At 50.5% G+C, this 16,420-nt stretch overlaps 1 protein-coding gene across 50 annotated transcripts in view; it reads right to left on the bottom strand.

The window, feature by feature from the left end:
• Ppp6r2 (protein phosphatase 6, regulatory subunit 2) overlaps positions 1-16,420 on the bottom strand; it is a 71,507-nt gene that overhangs the window by 2,519 nt on the left and 52,568 nt on the right. For 28 of the 50 annotated variants that reach the window (XM_087556656.1, NM_001437902.1, XM_087556659.1 and 25 more), the window contains 14 exon segments: positions 15,015-15,141; positions 13,802-13,954; positions 10,218-10,433; positions 8,923-8,987; positions 7,086-7,201; positions 5,739-5,824; positions 5,181-5,261; positions 4,715-4,812; positions 4,325-4,382; positions 3,912-4,033; positions 3,503-3,666; positions 2,431-2,587; positions 2,252-2,340; positions 1,344-1,539 (listed from right to left, as the gene is read on the bottom strand). In XM_087556656.1, the coding sequence (XP_087412782.1) occupies positions 1,344-1,539; positions 2,252-2,340; positions 2,431-2,587; positions 3,503-3,666; positions 3,912-4,033; positions 4,325-4,382; positions 4,715-4,812; positions 5,181-5,261; positions 5,739-5,824; positions 7,086-7,201; positions 8,923-8,987; positions 10,218-10,433; positions 13,802-13,954; positions 15,015-15,141 (1,728 nt within the window). 50 annotated transcript variants of the gene reach the window in all.

Here is a 16,420-nt window from a genome sequence, read left to right as displayed (position 1 = left end):
TCTCCCAGCTTAGCTGAGGGAAACACTTAAGACCCAATATCACAGAGGACCCTCCAGAAGCACACAAGTGGGCAAGGCCTACCCTGTTTGTGAGGGGGAGTAGTCAGGGCTGGTAGGACCCAGGGCCTGAATGCATGATGATGAACTTGTGCTAGGCAGTCTGGCTGGTGCCCACTTGTGTCACGATCAGCCTGGTGTTAGGTACATCCCAGACTTGGAAGGGACAAGACCAGAAAGCCCACAGATGACATTCATTCAAGATGGATGCAAAATCCAAAACAAAATAAACTCACATGGTTCTATGGTCAAGAGCATAGTGTAATTAGTACCTTGTCTCCTGGTAGGGTCCAGCCCTGAGACTTCTATTGCACCCTGAACTTATGTGGAGCCTCAGAGCGTTTGTACGGGCTGCAAGCCATTTCCAGTATCCTGTATCCACAGGCTACGCCTTATGCTCCTGAGCCCCCCCACCTGCTCTCTGCACCTGAATGTCAGGGCTGTGAACTCCCTGGTGAACATGGGCTTAGTTATGTGAGAGTCACTGGGTAGCTCCTCGACACCTCGGTCCTGTATCTTCTCATCTTGACCACTCAAAATAGAAACGCTTGCTGGAGTGGCTGGCCTCTTTGCAGGGGGATAGTGACATTCCTGGTTCCTTCCCTAGGGAAGGAAGGCCTTCAGACGACACCTCAGGAGGACTCTGGCTTGTCCACCTGTGAGTTGCTTCTACTTCCCAGCCAGGTCTTGGACTACAGACCCAGTCCCCAACCCTGAGGTGTGCTTCGTCCTACTGTGTGAGCATGCAGGGCACCTGACTGGAATCAACAAGTACCCGACCATAAAGGGCCCGGCACAAGAAGGGCAACAGGAAAGGGCTAGCCAGAGCCATATGCTTGCCCTATACAAAGTTAAGGGTGATGGGCCACTTTTCTCCCACTATCTGAGACAACCCTAGAGTTAGCCAGTCCCAGAGCCTGGAAACCAGGTATTCTATGAAACTGGCCTCTAGTGGAGACTGTCCTCCCAAGTTCCTGGGGAGCTCTTGGGACACCCAAGTTCTATCTTCTACTCTTAATCATTTAAAACAGAAAATACAAGTCCAGCCCTCCAGTTGAGCCTTCCCCTTGGTAAAGAGGCACTGTCTTTTCTAGAGACAGCCTCACAGGATCATTAGCCATGGTGCAGCAGCAAGGAATTCCAGTCTGGCCTCCACCTGTTTTCAGGGAGCTGACATCTGGCCACTGGGCCCTGTTCTCAGTGGCTACAAAGCTAGTGACTTGTAGCCCTCAGAAGCCACACGGTGTTCACAGGGCCCCCAGGAAAACTTGGCATTCCCTTCGCACCTGCCAGCAGCAGCCTCTGCTGTCCTGGGTGGCGGGGAGGCCTTTCCAGTATGGCCTGCGCACAGAGCTTCCACAGCACCCGCTGCCTTCTCGTCATCTTCACTGTCAGATCCCCCAGAGGAGCTGCTGTCAGAGGCTACCAGTGGGGCCTTCCTAGTGACACACACGTTCCAGGCACAAGGCGAGGTAGGACCAACTATAAAAGAAGAAATCCTGCGGTATCTGTGAGGGCAGAGGAGCCAGAGACCACAGCTACCATGGCCTCAGTGACCTTGGATTTGCATGAGCCAGTGTGAAAGATGAGAGGCTGATGTTGGCTCCCTGAGTGTTAGACGTGTGTATGTGCGTGCTCTCGGGAACCACATGGACTGCTATGTATGTGGCTTCCGTGTGGACTGTCCCACTGCTCCACAGGATGAGTAGGATATGTGTGTGCTCTTCTCAGAGCAGGAAGCAAGGGGTCAGAGATGCCACTTCAAACCTAATGCCCAGAAAAGACGTCAATCTTCTCACCTGCTCTAACCCAGTCCAGTTTCCTGGGAAGGAGATGAGAGCAAGGACTTTTCAATCAAGTCCCATGTTGGCTTCCCATCAGGGACACATCTACATAACTTAATGTGACTCAAAGATGCAGGTGGGTTGTACGGTACAGACCTGAGCCATGAGGGCACCCTAGTGGGTATGTTACCCTGCCCTGTACCCCTAAAGCTGGAGGACCCTAAAGCTCTTCATGTATTGCACAGTGAACAGTACATGCCAACTCCAATCCCACAAGTATGTAAGGATCCCAACACCACAAAGACAGCCACACCTGGGGCCTTAACCACTTCCCACTTTCTCAATGGGGTCTAGCCTTGCGTCAGGCCTGGGAACTAGTCAAGGCAGGTGTCTGAGCTGCTGCTACTCACAGGCTTTCTCTGGGCCTGGACTCTGGCCACCCTCGGCATTGCTGTGGTCCATGTCCACAGGAGAGCTGCACCGGGGCCCTGTCTCAGAGCTATAAAAGAAGATGAGGACAGGCTGAGCCGATTGGGCAACGCCGGTCCTGACACCCAACAGGCATGACTCCATTTCTGATGTTTGTTACCAGCAGAAAGGCTGGAAGTCGGTGAATTTGGCCCAGCCTTTCTCCTCTGCAACTGAAGGACCAGCCGCCCATGCACTAGAACCCACATCCCTCGCAGCTCCTGAGGCTGCAGACAGCGGGTTCACTGGCTCATCAAAAACTGCTGTCCATGTAGTACCTGCCAGAGGGAGATGCAGCAGTCAGGAGTAGGCAGGCCTAGTATGTGACAGACACGGGAGAAGCAGCACTCACGGAGATAGGGAGAGGATCATCAGAGATGAACAGGAATGCAAGATGCTCCCAGTTAGGAGTCCTCAGAAGAGCACTCCCTGTCTCAAGTGACAGGGATGGCAGCACTCCCCAGTAGTGCCTACTGGGGCTTTGCAAAGGGTAGTATGGCCTCCAACCCTGAACACTTGGGAGTAAGGGCCCCTGTAAGTTACCTGGAAAGGGTCTTGTAAATCATCTACTGGGACAGAGCGCATGTGTGGGCGTCAGTGTTTGCTGAGGCAGTGCCTCATGAGATAACTGTAAGGCCCCGTCTAGCCTCCAGGAAGGCTGATGGTACAAAGTAGGTACCATCTCACCTGTCCCAACCCAGGTCATAGCAGGCTCTCTGCTCCCTTTGATGCTGGCATGGGTGGCCCCTGCTGTGGGTGTTCCTGCCCTTGCAGCTTCTTGTCAGCCCCAGCTAAGGTGCTAGCAACTCCTAACAGAAAGATGGCTTCTTGCCCGTATCCTGAGTATCTAGGCACCCAGACCAGATAAAAGGGGCCTCTGAGGTAGTACATAGGTAGGTGCTCCTGAGTACATCTGAGAGGAGGCACACAGCAACATACGGGAATCATGGGCTTTTCCTTCCCTAGCAAGGCCAATGGATGCCAGCTGTGCAAGTGCAGATGCATGCAGGCAGCAAAACATCAGGGAGTAAGAACACTGGGCTCTCGACTCAGTGCAGAGCAGAACCCAGAACACCTCATGAAACCATGTGTAGATGGGGAACCGGGTCACCAACTGCTGGGAAAATCCCTCAGCCAAGTCACCACACCCTGTCCTCAGTACCCACGTCCCTTTGATACTCTTCAGGTACTACCTGCTGAATCACTTTCTGAGCGAGGACCTTCTTTCTGTGTAGGGGATGAAGGCGTGGCCAGTCCAGGCACATTCCTAGCTGTGGGGGAGCCAGTCTTCCTGCCCTGGCCTCCATGTCCCACGGCCTTCTTTGAGTAGTTTTCTGAGGTGTGAGGGGCTCCAAACCTGGGCAGGCATGAAGGGAACAGACACTTGGTGAGCCTGGTGATGCCCACTGCAGGAGAACCTGTGGTGGCTCAGGGACTGGGCCAGGCTGGGTACAGGACGTCCAGAGTAAGCACTGCTTGGCTCCCAGCTTCTGCTCTGGTCTCTGCAAGAAGGGTCACTACCCCTCTAGGAATTGGGGCACTTTTAACAGTGGCTGGGTTCCCCAAGGGCGGAGGCTTTGGGAGAATGAGGGAGCCCCACACCTGGCTCTGGCCATCACCCGGGCCGTGCATCGAGTCTCCTCATCCTCCCAAATGTCCTCCTCGTCATCATCGAAGGGCTGGATCCGATCACTGCAGCAAGCTTCAAACAGAGCTGCACTGGGCTGTAAGACAGAATGAGGAGCTGTTTTCTGGAGAATCTGGTCCCAAAGAACTCCAGGGGGCTCGCTCACAAAACACGGCTGACAGACAATGTAGGAGGAGGCAAGGAGGGAAACTGCTCCCAACTCCCATGGAGGGGAGCCTCCCAGTCCCAACACACAGATATACTGGCCAGGGTCCCATGGTTCCAGCCACCTGTGACAAGGACCAAGTTGTGGGCACAGCCTGAACTATCTGCAAGTGTAATGAAATGCCACTATGCCCTGCAGCAGCCCCTGCCCCCAGTCACTCACACTGTCCTCATCGGCTTCAATGTTGAAGTTGATCTCTGCAATCCGGTCAAATGGGGCACTGCAAGAACAAGGTCCCTCAGTGCCACCTCTACTCCAATGGGCCTGGCTGCCCTCAGCAGTGGTGGGACACTGGCTATCTCCTAGGGACAGCGGGCCTCACTCCTGGCTGCCCTCAGCAGTGGTGGGACACTGGTTATCTCCTGGGGACAGCGGGCCTCACTCCTGGCTGCCCTCAGCAGTGGTGAGACACTGGCTATCTCCTGGGGACAGCGGGCCTCACTCCTGGCAAGATCACTTGGAGCCGCTTCTACGCTTCTACGGTGCAGTGAGTGGCTTAAGGAAGAGGAGGTGCTAGCCTAGAGCCTGAGCCTTCATGGTGGCTGCACTCACTTGATGTTGTCATCCTGGTCTGCAAACTCCTCATCATTGAAGCCAAACTGATCCACAAAGTTTGCTGTCATCTGCTGGATCTGGTACTCAGAGAAGGCCTGGGAGGAGAGGGTGCTGCTATGGACCAGGCTGTGGCCAGTGGCTGCTCCTTGGAGCCCACTCCACTGCTCAGGAGCCTCTGGCGAAGCAGGCAGTGGATTTTCCCAGAGGTTCAGTGTTCACAGCGGTTGTACAGTCGCTTACGGAAGAGCACCTCCTTAGTCAGCTTTCAAGCTTAGTGTCCCCAGGACTCTCAGCAAGATAATGTGACTTTAGGGTATTCTCCCAGGCCCCCCTCTCCCCCAGATGTGCTTGAAGATGAGTTACTTTTCTCTTTTGCTATGCAGTGTCATGGGAACTAAGCACTACCAAGGACACAGGCTCCAGAAGGGCCCGGCAGGGTGCAGAGTGCCGGCCATGCCCTCACCTGCTGAAGGGACAGCTCGTTAGGGAAAGTACCCTCAATGTCCTCGTCCTCACTTGAGGAGTGAAGGTGGTGAGTGCTCACCTAAAACACAGGCCAGATGGGGTGGGCATGTGAGCTAGCCAGACCCCACCCAGTCCATTCCAGCCAGAGCCCCAGGCCCAACCCAGCCCAGCCTGGGTCTCCCCCTCCCCAGCACCCTCCCACACCACAATCCCCTGACACTTGTAGGCCTGTGCAGCTTACTACAATGAAATGCCAAGTGAGGGCAAAGCCTCATGAAAAACAGCCCAACCTCCCTGATCCGTAAAGCCCTGGGACACAAGCAAAGTCCTTTACAAATGAGCCATAGCTCTGGAGGGAGGGTACCAAGAAAGACAACACTAGCTTTGCAAAGAGATCCTCAGGGAGCCAGCTCTGCTGCCAGCACAGCACGGCATGGAACAGACTGCAGGCCAGGGGCTGAGCTCAGTGTCCAGTCCTGCCCTGCGCTTCCCTCCTCCACCTGTGCTGCATATGGGACTAGCAATGTTGCCACAGAAGGAGCCCCAGCTTCCTCACCAGGTCCACAGTGTTCCTGCGGTTGGTCTCCATCAGTGTCTCTTCCACAAAGCTCTCCCAGCGTCCACGGCAATCTGCAGGGAGCCCTGCAAGGTAAGTGGTACTCATAAGTCCTTATGAGTACCCTCGTGAGTATGGGACTTAGGAGTCCCAAGGGTAGGGCACTCAGGAGCCCTAGCAGGCAAAGGCTGGTCCAGAGAGGACAAGTTATGCTTCTTCGATCAGCCCACTCAAGACAAACAGGGGCTGCTGATAGGAAGTAAGCCAATACAGCAAAGCGGGAGGGCTAATGTCCTACAGGGCCTTAGGCTCCAGCAACTCTGAGTAGCGCAATGCTCAGCTTGTCCTACAGAGACCTCAGGGCATGAGAACTCTGTTGTTTTGTGCTGTGAGACATGGTTTCACTATACAGCTCTGGCTGTTCTGCAGCTCAGTATGTAGACTAGGCTGGCCTCCAACTGCTAAAGATCTGCCTTTCTCTGCCTCCAGAGCAGTGGGGTTAAAAGTCTATGCCGTCAGGCCTGGTCTAAACTACTTGCTGGTACATATGCACACCCTAAGGATCTGAGGAAGCGAGCACCTTTCCACTGCATTCCTTCTAGGCCTGGAGTGTGGAAACTATAGCCTGAGCCTGATCTAGAACCTTCTGCTCACCCTCACCTCCCATTTGCTGCTGTTCCCTTCTAGCAATGAGAGAGCCACCCCAGCTTGCTCACTGCTCTGCCCTGCTGCCCACTCCTCATGTGTGATGACGGACCAGCAAGCTCAACTCCACCAGACACTGAAGTCTAAGGAGACGAGGAACAGGCAAGTGGCCTCCAAGATACCACAAGGAAAAAAAAAATCCTCTGGTCCTCAGTCATGGGGAGAACTACCTGGAGCTTCCTTAACTCATACTTGTTGGGGAGGTTGCATCAGGGACTATGCACAGAGCAGTAGGCGCCATGTCTGAGGACAAGAGCTCTGCTATTTTGCTTGGGGTGCAGATTCAGGGCTCCAGGTCTTGCTGCCCACAACCCAGGGGACAGGATATCACCCACACTCATGGCCTCCTGATACAAAAACTAGGCAAGGCCCTCTAAATTGTGTGAGCTGAAAACAAAGCAGGAAGGTGATTCTGGACCTCTAGGACAGGCACATCTCTGGAAAGCCTGTGAGCACAAGAGAGCCTGGTTCATGGCTCTAGCCCAGCACTGGAGCCACGAACTGTCCTTGGCTGAGTCTCCTCTACTCTCCAGGTCTCTGGTCCATGAAGAGGACAAAGAAGGCTACATGGTTTGTCCTATATCAGTGTAGTTGTAACGACTGAGGACAGAGGGCAGAGGGAGGGGACAGTAGTGGGCACACCTCGGATGACTTCACTGATGTGTGTCTGCACCGGGCCCTGCTCCAGGTTCTGTACAACTGCGTTGGCGATCCTTGTGAGGTGGCCCATATTCCCACGTCTCATGCCACCTGCCGCCCTGAAAGTGAAATGAACTATTAAGGAGGTCATTCAGTCCAGGTTTTGCCCAACTTCTTGCTGGGAAGGCCAAGTGACAGGCTTTCTGAAGGTCATCTCCACTGTCATCTGAAACCTAGGCCTTTGCCTACTTTTTTTTTTTTTTTTGGTTCTTTTTTTCGGAGCTGGGGACCGAACCCAGGGCCTTGCGCTTCCTAGGTAAGCGCTCTACCACTGAGCTAAATCCCCAGCCCCGGCCTTTGCCTACTTTGCAGTTGTCACTCCAGGGTAAATTCTAGGGAGACAACCTAACCAGTCCGTGCCTGACCAACAGCCTCACCTCTAGGGCACTGAAGATTACCGAGCATCTGGTGTGCATTAAGGTCAGCCACACCTCCCTCGTCAGACCAAGAAACACTAACGAGACACCATGGCCCACTTACAGACAAAGATGGACGCAGAAAGCTCAGAACTAGCCCAGCTCCACCAGAGGCAGGAGCGACAGAACAGCTGAGTCAGGACTGCTGGTGGCACTGCTTGTGCAGGGCACTGTTTCTGGGACACTGTCACTGTTGGAGCTGTGTAGGGCCTCACCAAGTGAGCAGCTCTAGGCTCTACCTGTGCACCTCACAGGTCCTGGGTGATAGTCCCACAACTGTGCCCACCTCTGCACTCCCCAACACTGCCTAGAGCCCACCTGTTCTCAGAGCGCAACAAATGAATGAGGGTGGCCACTGAGCCCTAAGAGACATAGAGCTTCTGAGTGCAGGGAAGGCTCAGACAGATGCTGCGGAAAAGCTAACATGCGCAAGTGCCAACAGTGTGCTTCGAGTTTAGTAAGAGTGGTTACAGCTGGGGCTGGAGAAATGGCTTATCAGCTAAAAGCACTGGCTGCTCTTCCAGAGGATCTGGGTTTGAATCCTAGCACCCGCATGGCAGCTCACATCAGTAACTCCAGTTCTAGGGACCCAGTGCCATCATCTGGCCTCTGAAGGTATCAGGCATATACTCAGGGTGCACAAACATACAGGAGGCAAAACACTCACACATAAAATAATACACTTAAAACGAAAACTAAAGAATGGTTGTGGCCAGCACATGGGAAACTGAGGCAGAAGTTCTAGGCCAGCCTGTGCTATATTGTAAGACTATTTCAAAAAGCCAAAACATTGGCTGGTTGTAGTGGCACATGCCTTTAAACCTAGCATTTGTTTGGGAAGCAATAGCAGACTCCTTAGGATCTCTGAGTTTTAAGTTTGGTTATGTGGTGAATTCCAGGATAGTCAGGGCTACATAATGAGCCCCACCCCATCTCTCTCTCTCTCTCTCTCTCTCTCTCTCTCTCTCTCTCTCAGGGCTACATAATGAGTCTCTCTCTCTCTCAGGGCTACATAATGAGTCTCTCTCTCTCTCTCTGTCACACACACACACACACACACACACCACAAGTGCACAATGTACAAACAAGACAAGTGGGAAGGGGTCACTTACCCACTTACCTACCACCGTGTGGCCCAGCCATCTACCACTCAATGCCACTCCTCTCCATGCCTCCCTGCATCCTCCTGCCTGAGCAGCCCTTACTGCTGTATACCCAGTAGCAAGATCCCTTCTAGAATAGTCCCAGGCACATATCTACATTAGACACTGCTGAGCCTGACATGGAGCTTGGAGTCTTGTGCCCAACATCCTGGTAAGTAAGATGCATCTCTAATTGGCAAGAGGGCTCCTCAGAGTTCTTACTGTGTGTTGTCATTGGCTTCCCAGGCTTCCAGGATCCTCTGAACCAGGCAGCACTTCTGGAACAGCTGTGAGACAGAGCGGCAAGCAGTGTGAGAAAGAGCCCAAGGGCCACACTGCCTCCTAGGTGCTGCAGGTAGTGAACTGGCAAATCAGCACGGAAGACCCTGTGGCAATAATATCCCTGGTGCTCAAGGCTCCAGTCCCATGCCACTGAATGGCCTGAATACAGTGAAGGCGTCTGTGCTCCTCCAACACGCTACAACGACTTCTGCCTCCCCTCCTCCGATGGGCCGCCACCTAGACCTCTGAGCACCCTCCCACCAGCTCTCTGGGGCCCTCAACATTTTCTTTTTCCCCACACAGACTATTTTCTTGGATGTTTGTTACAGACGCCAATTCACGCTTCCATGTCACTATCCAGGGTCCCTGCTGGTCTACTTGGCCTCTGAATAGTGCTTGCTGTCCCCAAGTAGTTCTTGCCATTGTAACTGCAGGTCGCATTGCTGGGCTAGCCTGTGGACCAGACTAAATGCACCTTATCCCATAGTAGCTCCTATAGGTTTGCTCACAGGTTCCCAGGATACCCACCCCAAACAAACGGCACTGAGACCTTCTGAACCCAGTCAAGCACTGTGTCTACGAGGCCTTTGAGCAGAGACCCAGGAACCCTCTCTCACACCTCTGCCCTCCTGTGAGCCCACAAGGTCCAGATGTTTGTTCTCACTTTAGAGCTGGGCAGCAGTCACAGTGGGGTTCAGCTCAGGTACAGCTTATGGCCCCAAGCCGTTTTTCCCTTTTCTTCCCTGGCAGACATTCAGTAGGGCTGCTCTCTACCAGGGGCAGTACTAAATGCTGATGTCAAAAGAGACTGAGCTGCAGGCTCTAATGCTAGGGTGACCCACACAGGGGAAGGGGTGGGGTAACAACTATGGTCATTCTCTGGGAATAAGGGAAGTCACAGAGAAAACTGGTACAGCTGGCTTCGGGGTCTAAAGTTCCAGAAAGCTTTCCCATGAGAATTGAAGTCTTGTGTTTTCTTTGTGTTTAGTTATAAGGATGGACTGGACAAAGCAGGAGCCACTGTATCCGGTTAACTGTCAACCTAGATACAAACCACAAGCACAAGCTCATCACTGCAAATGACGCCTTCTCTTCCCCATCACCAAATGGATGTCTCTTTACACTTTCATGTTCTTGTGGGTCAAAGGTGGCAGCACCTCTGACACGTGTGAGGGTTAGGAGAGCGTGGGAAGTGCTGGCTGCAGCTGGCATAGCCCCACGGGGCCTGGACTTACATGGGTCACCATTGTGTTCTCAGGAGGGCTGGTGATGGTCGGGGTGGTCTCCGGCTTCCCACCCCCATCTCCACTCCCCTGCACAGGTTCCACTTTGCCATCTGATCTGCCAGCTTCTGCCTGCTCCTCCCGACCAGCGTGGGAGAGAATAGCGGCTATGCACAGCTCCACTTGCAAGTGTAAGAAGTTATTCCAGGTGTACTTAAAAAACAGGTCCTGACAAACAGACGACAGAAGACAGTCTTAGGCGAGTTTGTTCCAAACAGCTGAACAACAAAGGTAAAAGGGAAACGTTCTGTGGAATATTCTTTGTTCTTTACATTAGAAGCTTAACTAATTTGGAATTTTTTTTCTTTTATGGTATCTTTATTTTCCTATAAAACTTAAACTCTACACTTTATAATTTTTTTTTTTTTGGTTCTTTTTTTCGGAGCTGGGGACCAAACCCAGGGCCTTGAGCTTCCTAGGCAAGCGCTCTACCACTGAGCTAAATCCCCAACCCCTTTATAATTTTTACTACAGTATTTTTTAAATTATTATTCAACTCTAGGCATTTAAATTTTCCTTCATAATTTTGTCTCTAACCAGTGAGTAAATAGAGCATGTTAAACTTGGGACTCCACCCAGGATGAGTGACACCCCTCTCCCCCATATGGACACGAGAATACGGTATAGCAGGCACCCCTGAAAGACTGGAGCTCAAGTGCCACTGACAAAGTCTAGGCAAGGAGCAGTCTTGGGCCTCCTCTGCAACACAGAGGATTAAAGATACTCTGTCTCCCACAAAACCTTTTCCAGACCAAGGCAGGAGAGGAGGGAAGGCCTGAGGCTACAGCCTGACCTTTCCACTGCTGCTGGGTCCCACAGACGGGTGTCGGGGTGGGAAGGGTCACAGCAGCCTGCAGGCCCAGACCCAGCTATACACAAAAGGGTGCGTGCTAGGTAGAGGTGGGGGGAATAAGTCTGGGCCGCTTCTTTATACCAAAGATTACATCAAGCAGAGAAGTTATCTGACATACTTCTCCAAACAAAACAAACCAACCAACAAACAAAAAAACAAACCACAATTTCTTTCTGAATGTGCGCTGCACACCATTAATCCTAGCTCTTGGGAGGCAGAGGCCAGCATAATCTACATAGAAAGTTGCAGGCTATCTAAGGAAAAGGAAACCAAGACTATGATAACATGTAATAATAAAAGTAATCAAAATAATAAAATCCTTGAGAGTAGGGCTGGAGAGATGGCTCAGCGGTTAAGAGCACCCGACTGCTCTTCCAGAGGTCATGAGTTCAATTCCCAGCAACCACATGGTGGCTCACAACCATCTGTAAAGAGATCTGATGCCCTCTTCTGGTGTATCTGAAGACAGCTACAGTGTACTTATATATAATAAATAAATAAATCTTTAAAAAAAAAAATCCTTGAGAGTAAACTAATGAGGCAAACAAACAAACAAACAAAACAAAACAAAACAAAAAACAAAAAACCCCAGTGTACCCAAAACTACAAAACATGCTGACAGAACTGAGGACCAGATTCATTGTTTTCTTTGTTTTTGGTTGTTGTTTTATTTTTATTTATTTATTTTTTAAATTTCTACAGGTGTTAGGCTTACACATATGTCCTTGGAAGCCAGAAGAGGCTATCAGACTTTCTGGGCCTGGAGTCATAGATGGTTGTGAGCCACCATATCAGGTCCTCTGAAGACGAGCCAGTGCTCTGAACCACTGAGTCATCTCTCCAGTGTGAACAGGGTTCTTTGGACATTATCTAAGTACTCTGTCACTGAGCTATATATATATACCCTGAGTCCCAAAGTAGATCTACTTAAACAAGTGGAAAACCACTGACATTCTCTCAATTGATGTTACAGTGTCTGATAAAGAAATAGAGGAGAGAAAACACAAATATCTATACAAACACATTCTTACAAACGATGGCAGAAATACTTCTGTCAATCATAATCCTGACTCCTGTACCTGGTCGTGTGGCCTGAGCTGGTATTTATAACTACGTTCTACGGTGAGGCATGAAGTATGAGAAGACAGGTTTCACTTTAACCCCAGGTGTCGGGCTGCTTTGGGCTGCCCACCGCAGCTGACCATGATGTGTCTTGTGCTCTAGCAGGGAAGTGGTTTTGCTACTGCAGCCCATTTCAGTGATTGTAGAACATTTGGAATCCTGGGGTCTTTTCAAAAGATAGACACGAGATGTCCTGGTGGTGAAGAGCACACATGCTCCAAGGAATTCTATGTCCCTAAACAGCAGGCAGTAGTTTAATGTTATCACTTCCCCCGCCCCCATCTTTCCCTTCTGTCCTACCTAGTATCCACAAAGTAGCCAAAAGTCCAGCTACAACCTTCCTCTGCCCCCATCCTGTGTTTCCTCCACCCTTAGCAAGCAGCTCAGCAGGTCTTAGCTCTCCTGACGGAGCTATACCCTTTCTTGTCCTGCCTGGATTAGGATGCTGCAGTTTCCCACTTAGAGCACTAAGAGACGCTCTAGAGGCTCTCTAGACCTCGACATTATCCTTCCTTCTCACCTCCACTGTAGAGAAGCAATCCAACTTCCCCACAGCAGTCTGGATCAATCACCCCTCCTAACACTGTTATTTCCTTTCTTAGCCTGTGGATTTAAAATCTGAAGCTCAAAGTGGCCGGGGGCAAGTCTGATGTTCCAGTTCAGTGGAATGTTTGTTATAGCTCTTGGCAGAAGCATTCCCGTCTCTGAAACCAAAATTTCTAGCCAGAAGGACTTAAGGTCGGAGAAACAGGAAGCAAAAAATGTTCTAGTGGGGTGATAGTGAGTAAAATTATTCCTTTTCACCCTTGATTCCACGACCCATGTATCCTGGCTGCTGGATGTACCGGACGCTGACTCCAAGCATAAGCCACCTTCTGGAGACTCCTCCCCAGCCCTCAAGGCTGCTGCCACCTAACTGTAACTGTGTCTTCAAAGTTCATTTCATTTTTCATCAAACTAGCTGCTCCAGGGTGGTAAAGAACATGGAAAGATCAGTAATCTACAGTCACTGGATAGCTTCTTGACCATATATTGACTGGTTTTGACAAGAGCTACAAGAATGACTATTTTAGAAGATGAGGACCTTTTCTCTCAGGAACCTTCTGTTTCTTTCTATCTATCTATCTATCTATCTATCTATCTATCTATCTATCTATCTATCATTTGATAACTTATTGATTTTTTTTTTTGAGGCAGGATCTCACTATGTAGCTCTAGCTGTCCTGGTATTCACTATGTAGGCCAGGCTGGCCTAGTACTCACCGAGATCTGCCTCTCAGGATACTTTGACTTAAGAGAAAGCAAGACCAGACACCTGTCCTCTGCATCAGGAAGAGCCTCTGCAGAGCACGTGAGCCTGAGCCTGACGCATATCACTCACTGTGCTGCTCAGTGTGTTCTACCAGAGACCTAAGAGCAAGTCCTTGATACCAGCACCTCTCCTCCACATGTCTTTCTGACCAGATGCTGAAGTGTCTGCCCTGGTTGACTCTTCTCCATGTTGAACTGCAGACTGTGCATGCCATGTACAAACAACCAGAGCTAGCCAGGGGCGACTCACCAGCAGTAAGTCCATGGTGTTGAGCCGGCAGAGCTCCTGGTTGATGCTGGGCGTATTTGTGTGCAGCAGTGCAGCCATGAGGCGTGCACCATGAAGACGAGCATTCCCCAGGGGCTCCTCTAGCACGCCAATAGTGGTCAGGATTGCTTTCTTCTGCAAACATAGGAGAGCCAGCTGGAGTCTTAAAACCAACAGGGGCACTCACCTATGATATGCCTGGCCTAAAGAGAGTGGGGTGTGATAAGACAGGGCTGCCTACAAGAAGAAGTGACAGAATCCAAAAGATGAAGGACTCACTTTGTCCCCTTAGGACCAAAAGGAGTGGCTAAGGCTCCTTGGACTGTTAGCCAGGCCTACTAGGCCAAAGGCCCAGTACTCTGGCATATGAAATGTGTCCAGTGTTCCTGATGGAGTAAAGCAAGCTGGAGCCCTGGACATGGTGCTTGGCTATGTGCCCAAGGAATTCTTTGGAGGATCCTGAGCTAAGAGATGCTAAGTGAGCTCTCTCAGAGGCTGGGAAAGCTTGACACATTAGCAGTGTAGCTTTGTCCTCAGTGATCATGTGTGTGTGTGTATCTGCCTGTGTGTGTACTCTGTGCATGTGTCTGCGCACCCTGGGCACATGTATACCACAGTACATGTGTGAAGTCAGAAGGCAACTCCATGGAGTTGTCCTCTCTGTTATCCTTATTCCCGGGAACCCAAGTCAGGTCATGGGGCTTACACAGAAAGCAGCTGCCTCCTCAGCCATCTCATGGCCCCAAGTCTGCACATTAAATTGGATTCAGGTATTTTCTAATGCATCTGTGTTTGGCAAAACAGAGTTCTTGCCTCTGTGAATCCTCACATATTAGTGGGGAGAAAAGACACTAAGTAAGTCAGTGAGTAAGGTAGGTGTACGAGGAAAAGAGGCTGCAAGTGTATATGGGAAAGGATTGTAATGTGAGGCTGGTGGGCAGGAAGCAGCCAAGGACCTCTGTGAACTTTACCCTCTCTTGGCTAGGAGTCTGCAAATGTCCCATGCCCAGGCCTCTCCTAGGAGAGGCAATGTGGGAATTTCTAGCTAGTAATACATTTTAACATCTGCCCAGTGGTTTACCAGTTAGCACCACGAAGGGCAACATCAAAGCACACTTTACTCTGTACTCTGTCTTGTCCTCTCCACTATGACACCCACATCTCTCAGTGCCCCAGGAATCTCTCCAGGCCTGACCTTTGGTGGGTTGAGCAGGAGCTGATGGAAATTCTTCAGCCATGGCTCAATGCCGTGCAGGATGCTGCTGCTGACAGAGTATGACCTTTCCAGTCCCTGAGAAAAGGAGTCCACCAAGCCTTCTGTTCTGTGAATAAAGACAGCAGACAGGTGTGGCAGACGTGCTGTGTCCCGTACGTACTCCATTCACCTTGTCAACATTCTATTAAGCATCTTCCCCAAAACATGTCTGAAAAGGGACATTACTCAAGACTTCTACACACTGTTTGCTGACTGGTGTACTCTTGGCCCCTTGGCCAAAACGTTCCTGAGTGAAATCCAAGACCACAGGGAACAGGAAGGGACACAGGACTTGTTGCCTTGCTGTCCCCTTAATCCCCACCAGGGGTCGCCAGTCCTCAAGTGAGGACCGAGACACACTGGCCACATAGCTTCTTTGCTTTTTCAAAAACTATTCTTTTGATATATATTTATATTCCAATTAATAAAAATAAAACAAAATCAATGCAGAAAATTAATAATACAGGATCAATAAACTAGAGAGATTATCCTTTACTTAACAACCATAACTTGTTATGCCATGTCTTGTTGATATCCCTAGGAAGCTTTCTCTATTTTTTTGAAAGGAAACATAGGAGTGAATTTGGGGGAGAGGAGAGGCGTGGGCAGGGCTGTAGGAGAGGAGGGAGGGATGTATGAGTTGCAGATGTGATGTATGAGAATAAAGTCAAATGTAAAGACACGTAGTTGGACTATTAGTATTTTGTCTTTTTTCCTCTCTTTAAAAAAATATTGAAAGAGGATCTTAGAAGCCCTTGGCTGGTGTAAACCCATCCACCCTGCTCTCTCTCAGGTGAGATCAGTCCTTTTCTTTAAGTAACTGTGACCACACCTAACCTGCTGAGATCCCAGGGCCAGCCTGAGCCCCAAAGAAAGCTTCACTTTCCAGAATTTATGTTTGAGTCCTAAAAGGTTCTTGTCACTTGAATTCTCAAACAAATTTAACCTTCGACACCAACTCCTTTCTCCTGCTCTCTCCTGTCTTAGCACTGACATTTATGGTCCCTGATTCAACCAGCTTCCAACCGCCACCCAGAAGACGGTAGCACCCTGAGGACAGTGGAACCCTGAGGATGGTAGCACCCTGAGGAAAGTGGCACCCTGAGGACAGTGGCATCTCTGAGGACAGCAGCATGGTGGCCTTCAAGCCCCACAGCTCCTTACCACAGACTGGTCTATGCTCTTGCTCATACTAGGATCTTCTTATCAAGAGTTATGTTAGACTAAATAGGGCCTTTCAGAAAAGACCTCCCTGACCACATGCCTCTGTCTTCCAGGCCTACACAGACTTGCCTGCCTCATGAATCATATACTTTTCACACTAAATCACCTGTCCCTGTACAGTT

This window comes from Rattus norvegicus, chromosome 7 (assembly GCF_021556685.1).
Source record: "Rattus norvegicus strain SHRSP/BbbUtx chromosome 7, alternate assembly SHRSP_T2T, whole genome shotgun sequence".
NCBI lineage: Eukaryota > Metazoa > Chordata > Mammalia > Rodentia > Muridae > Rattus > Rattus norvegicus.
The sequence above is the reverse complement of the archived record's forward strand: the minus strand, read 5'-3'. Positions and strand labels throughout refer to the sequence as shown.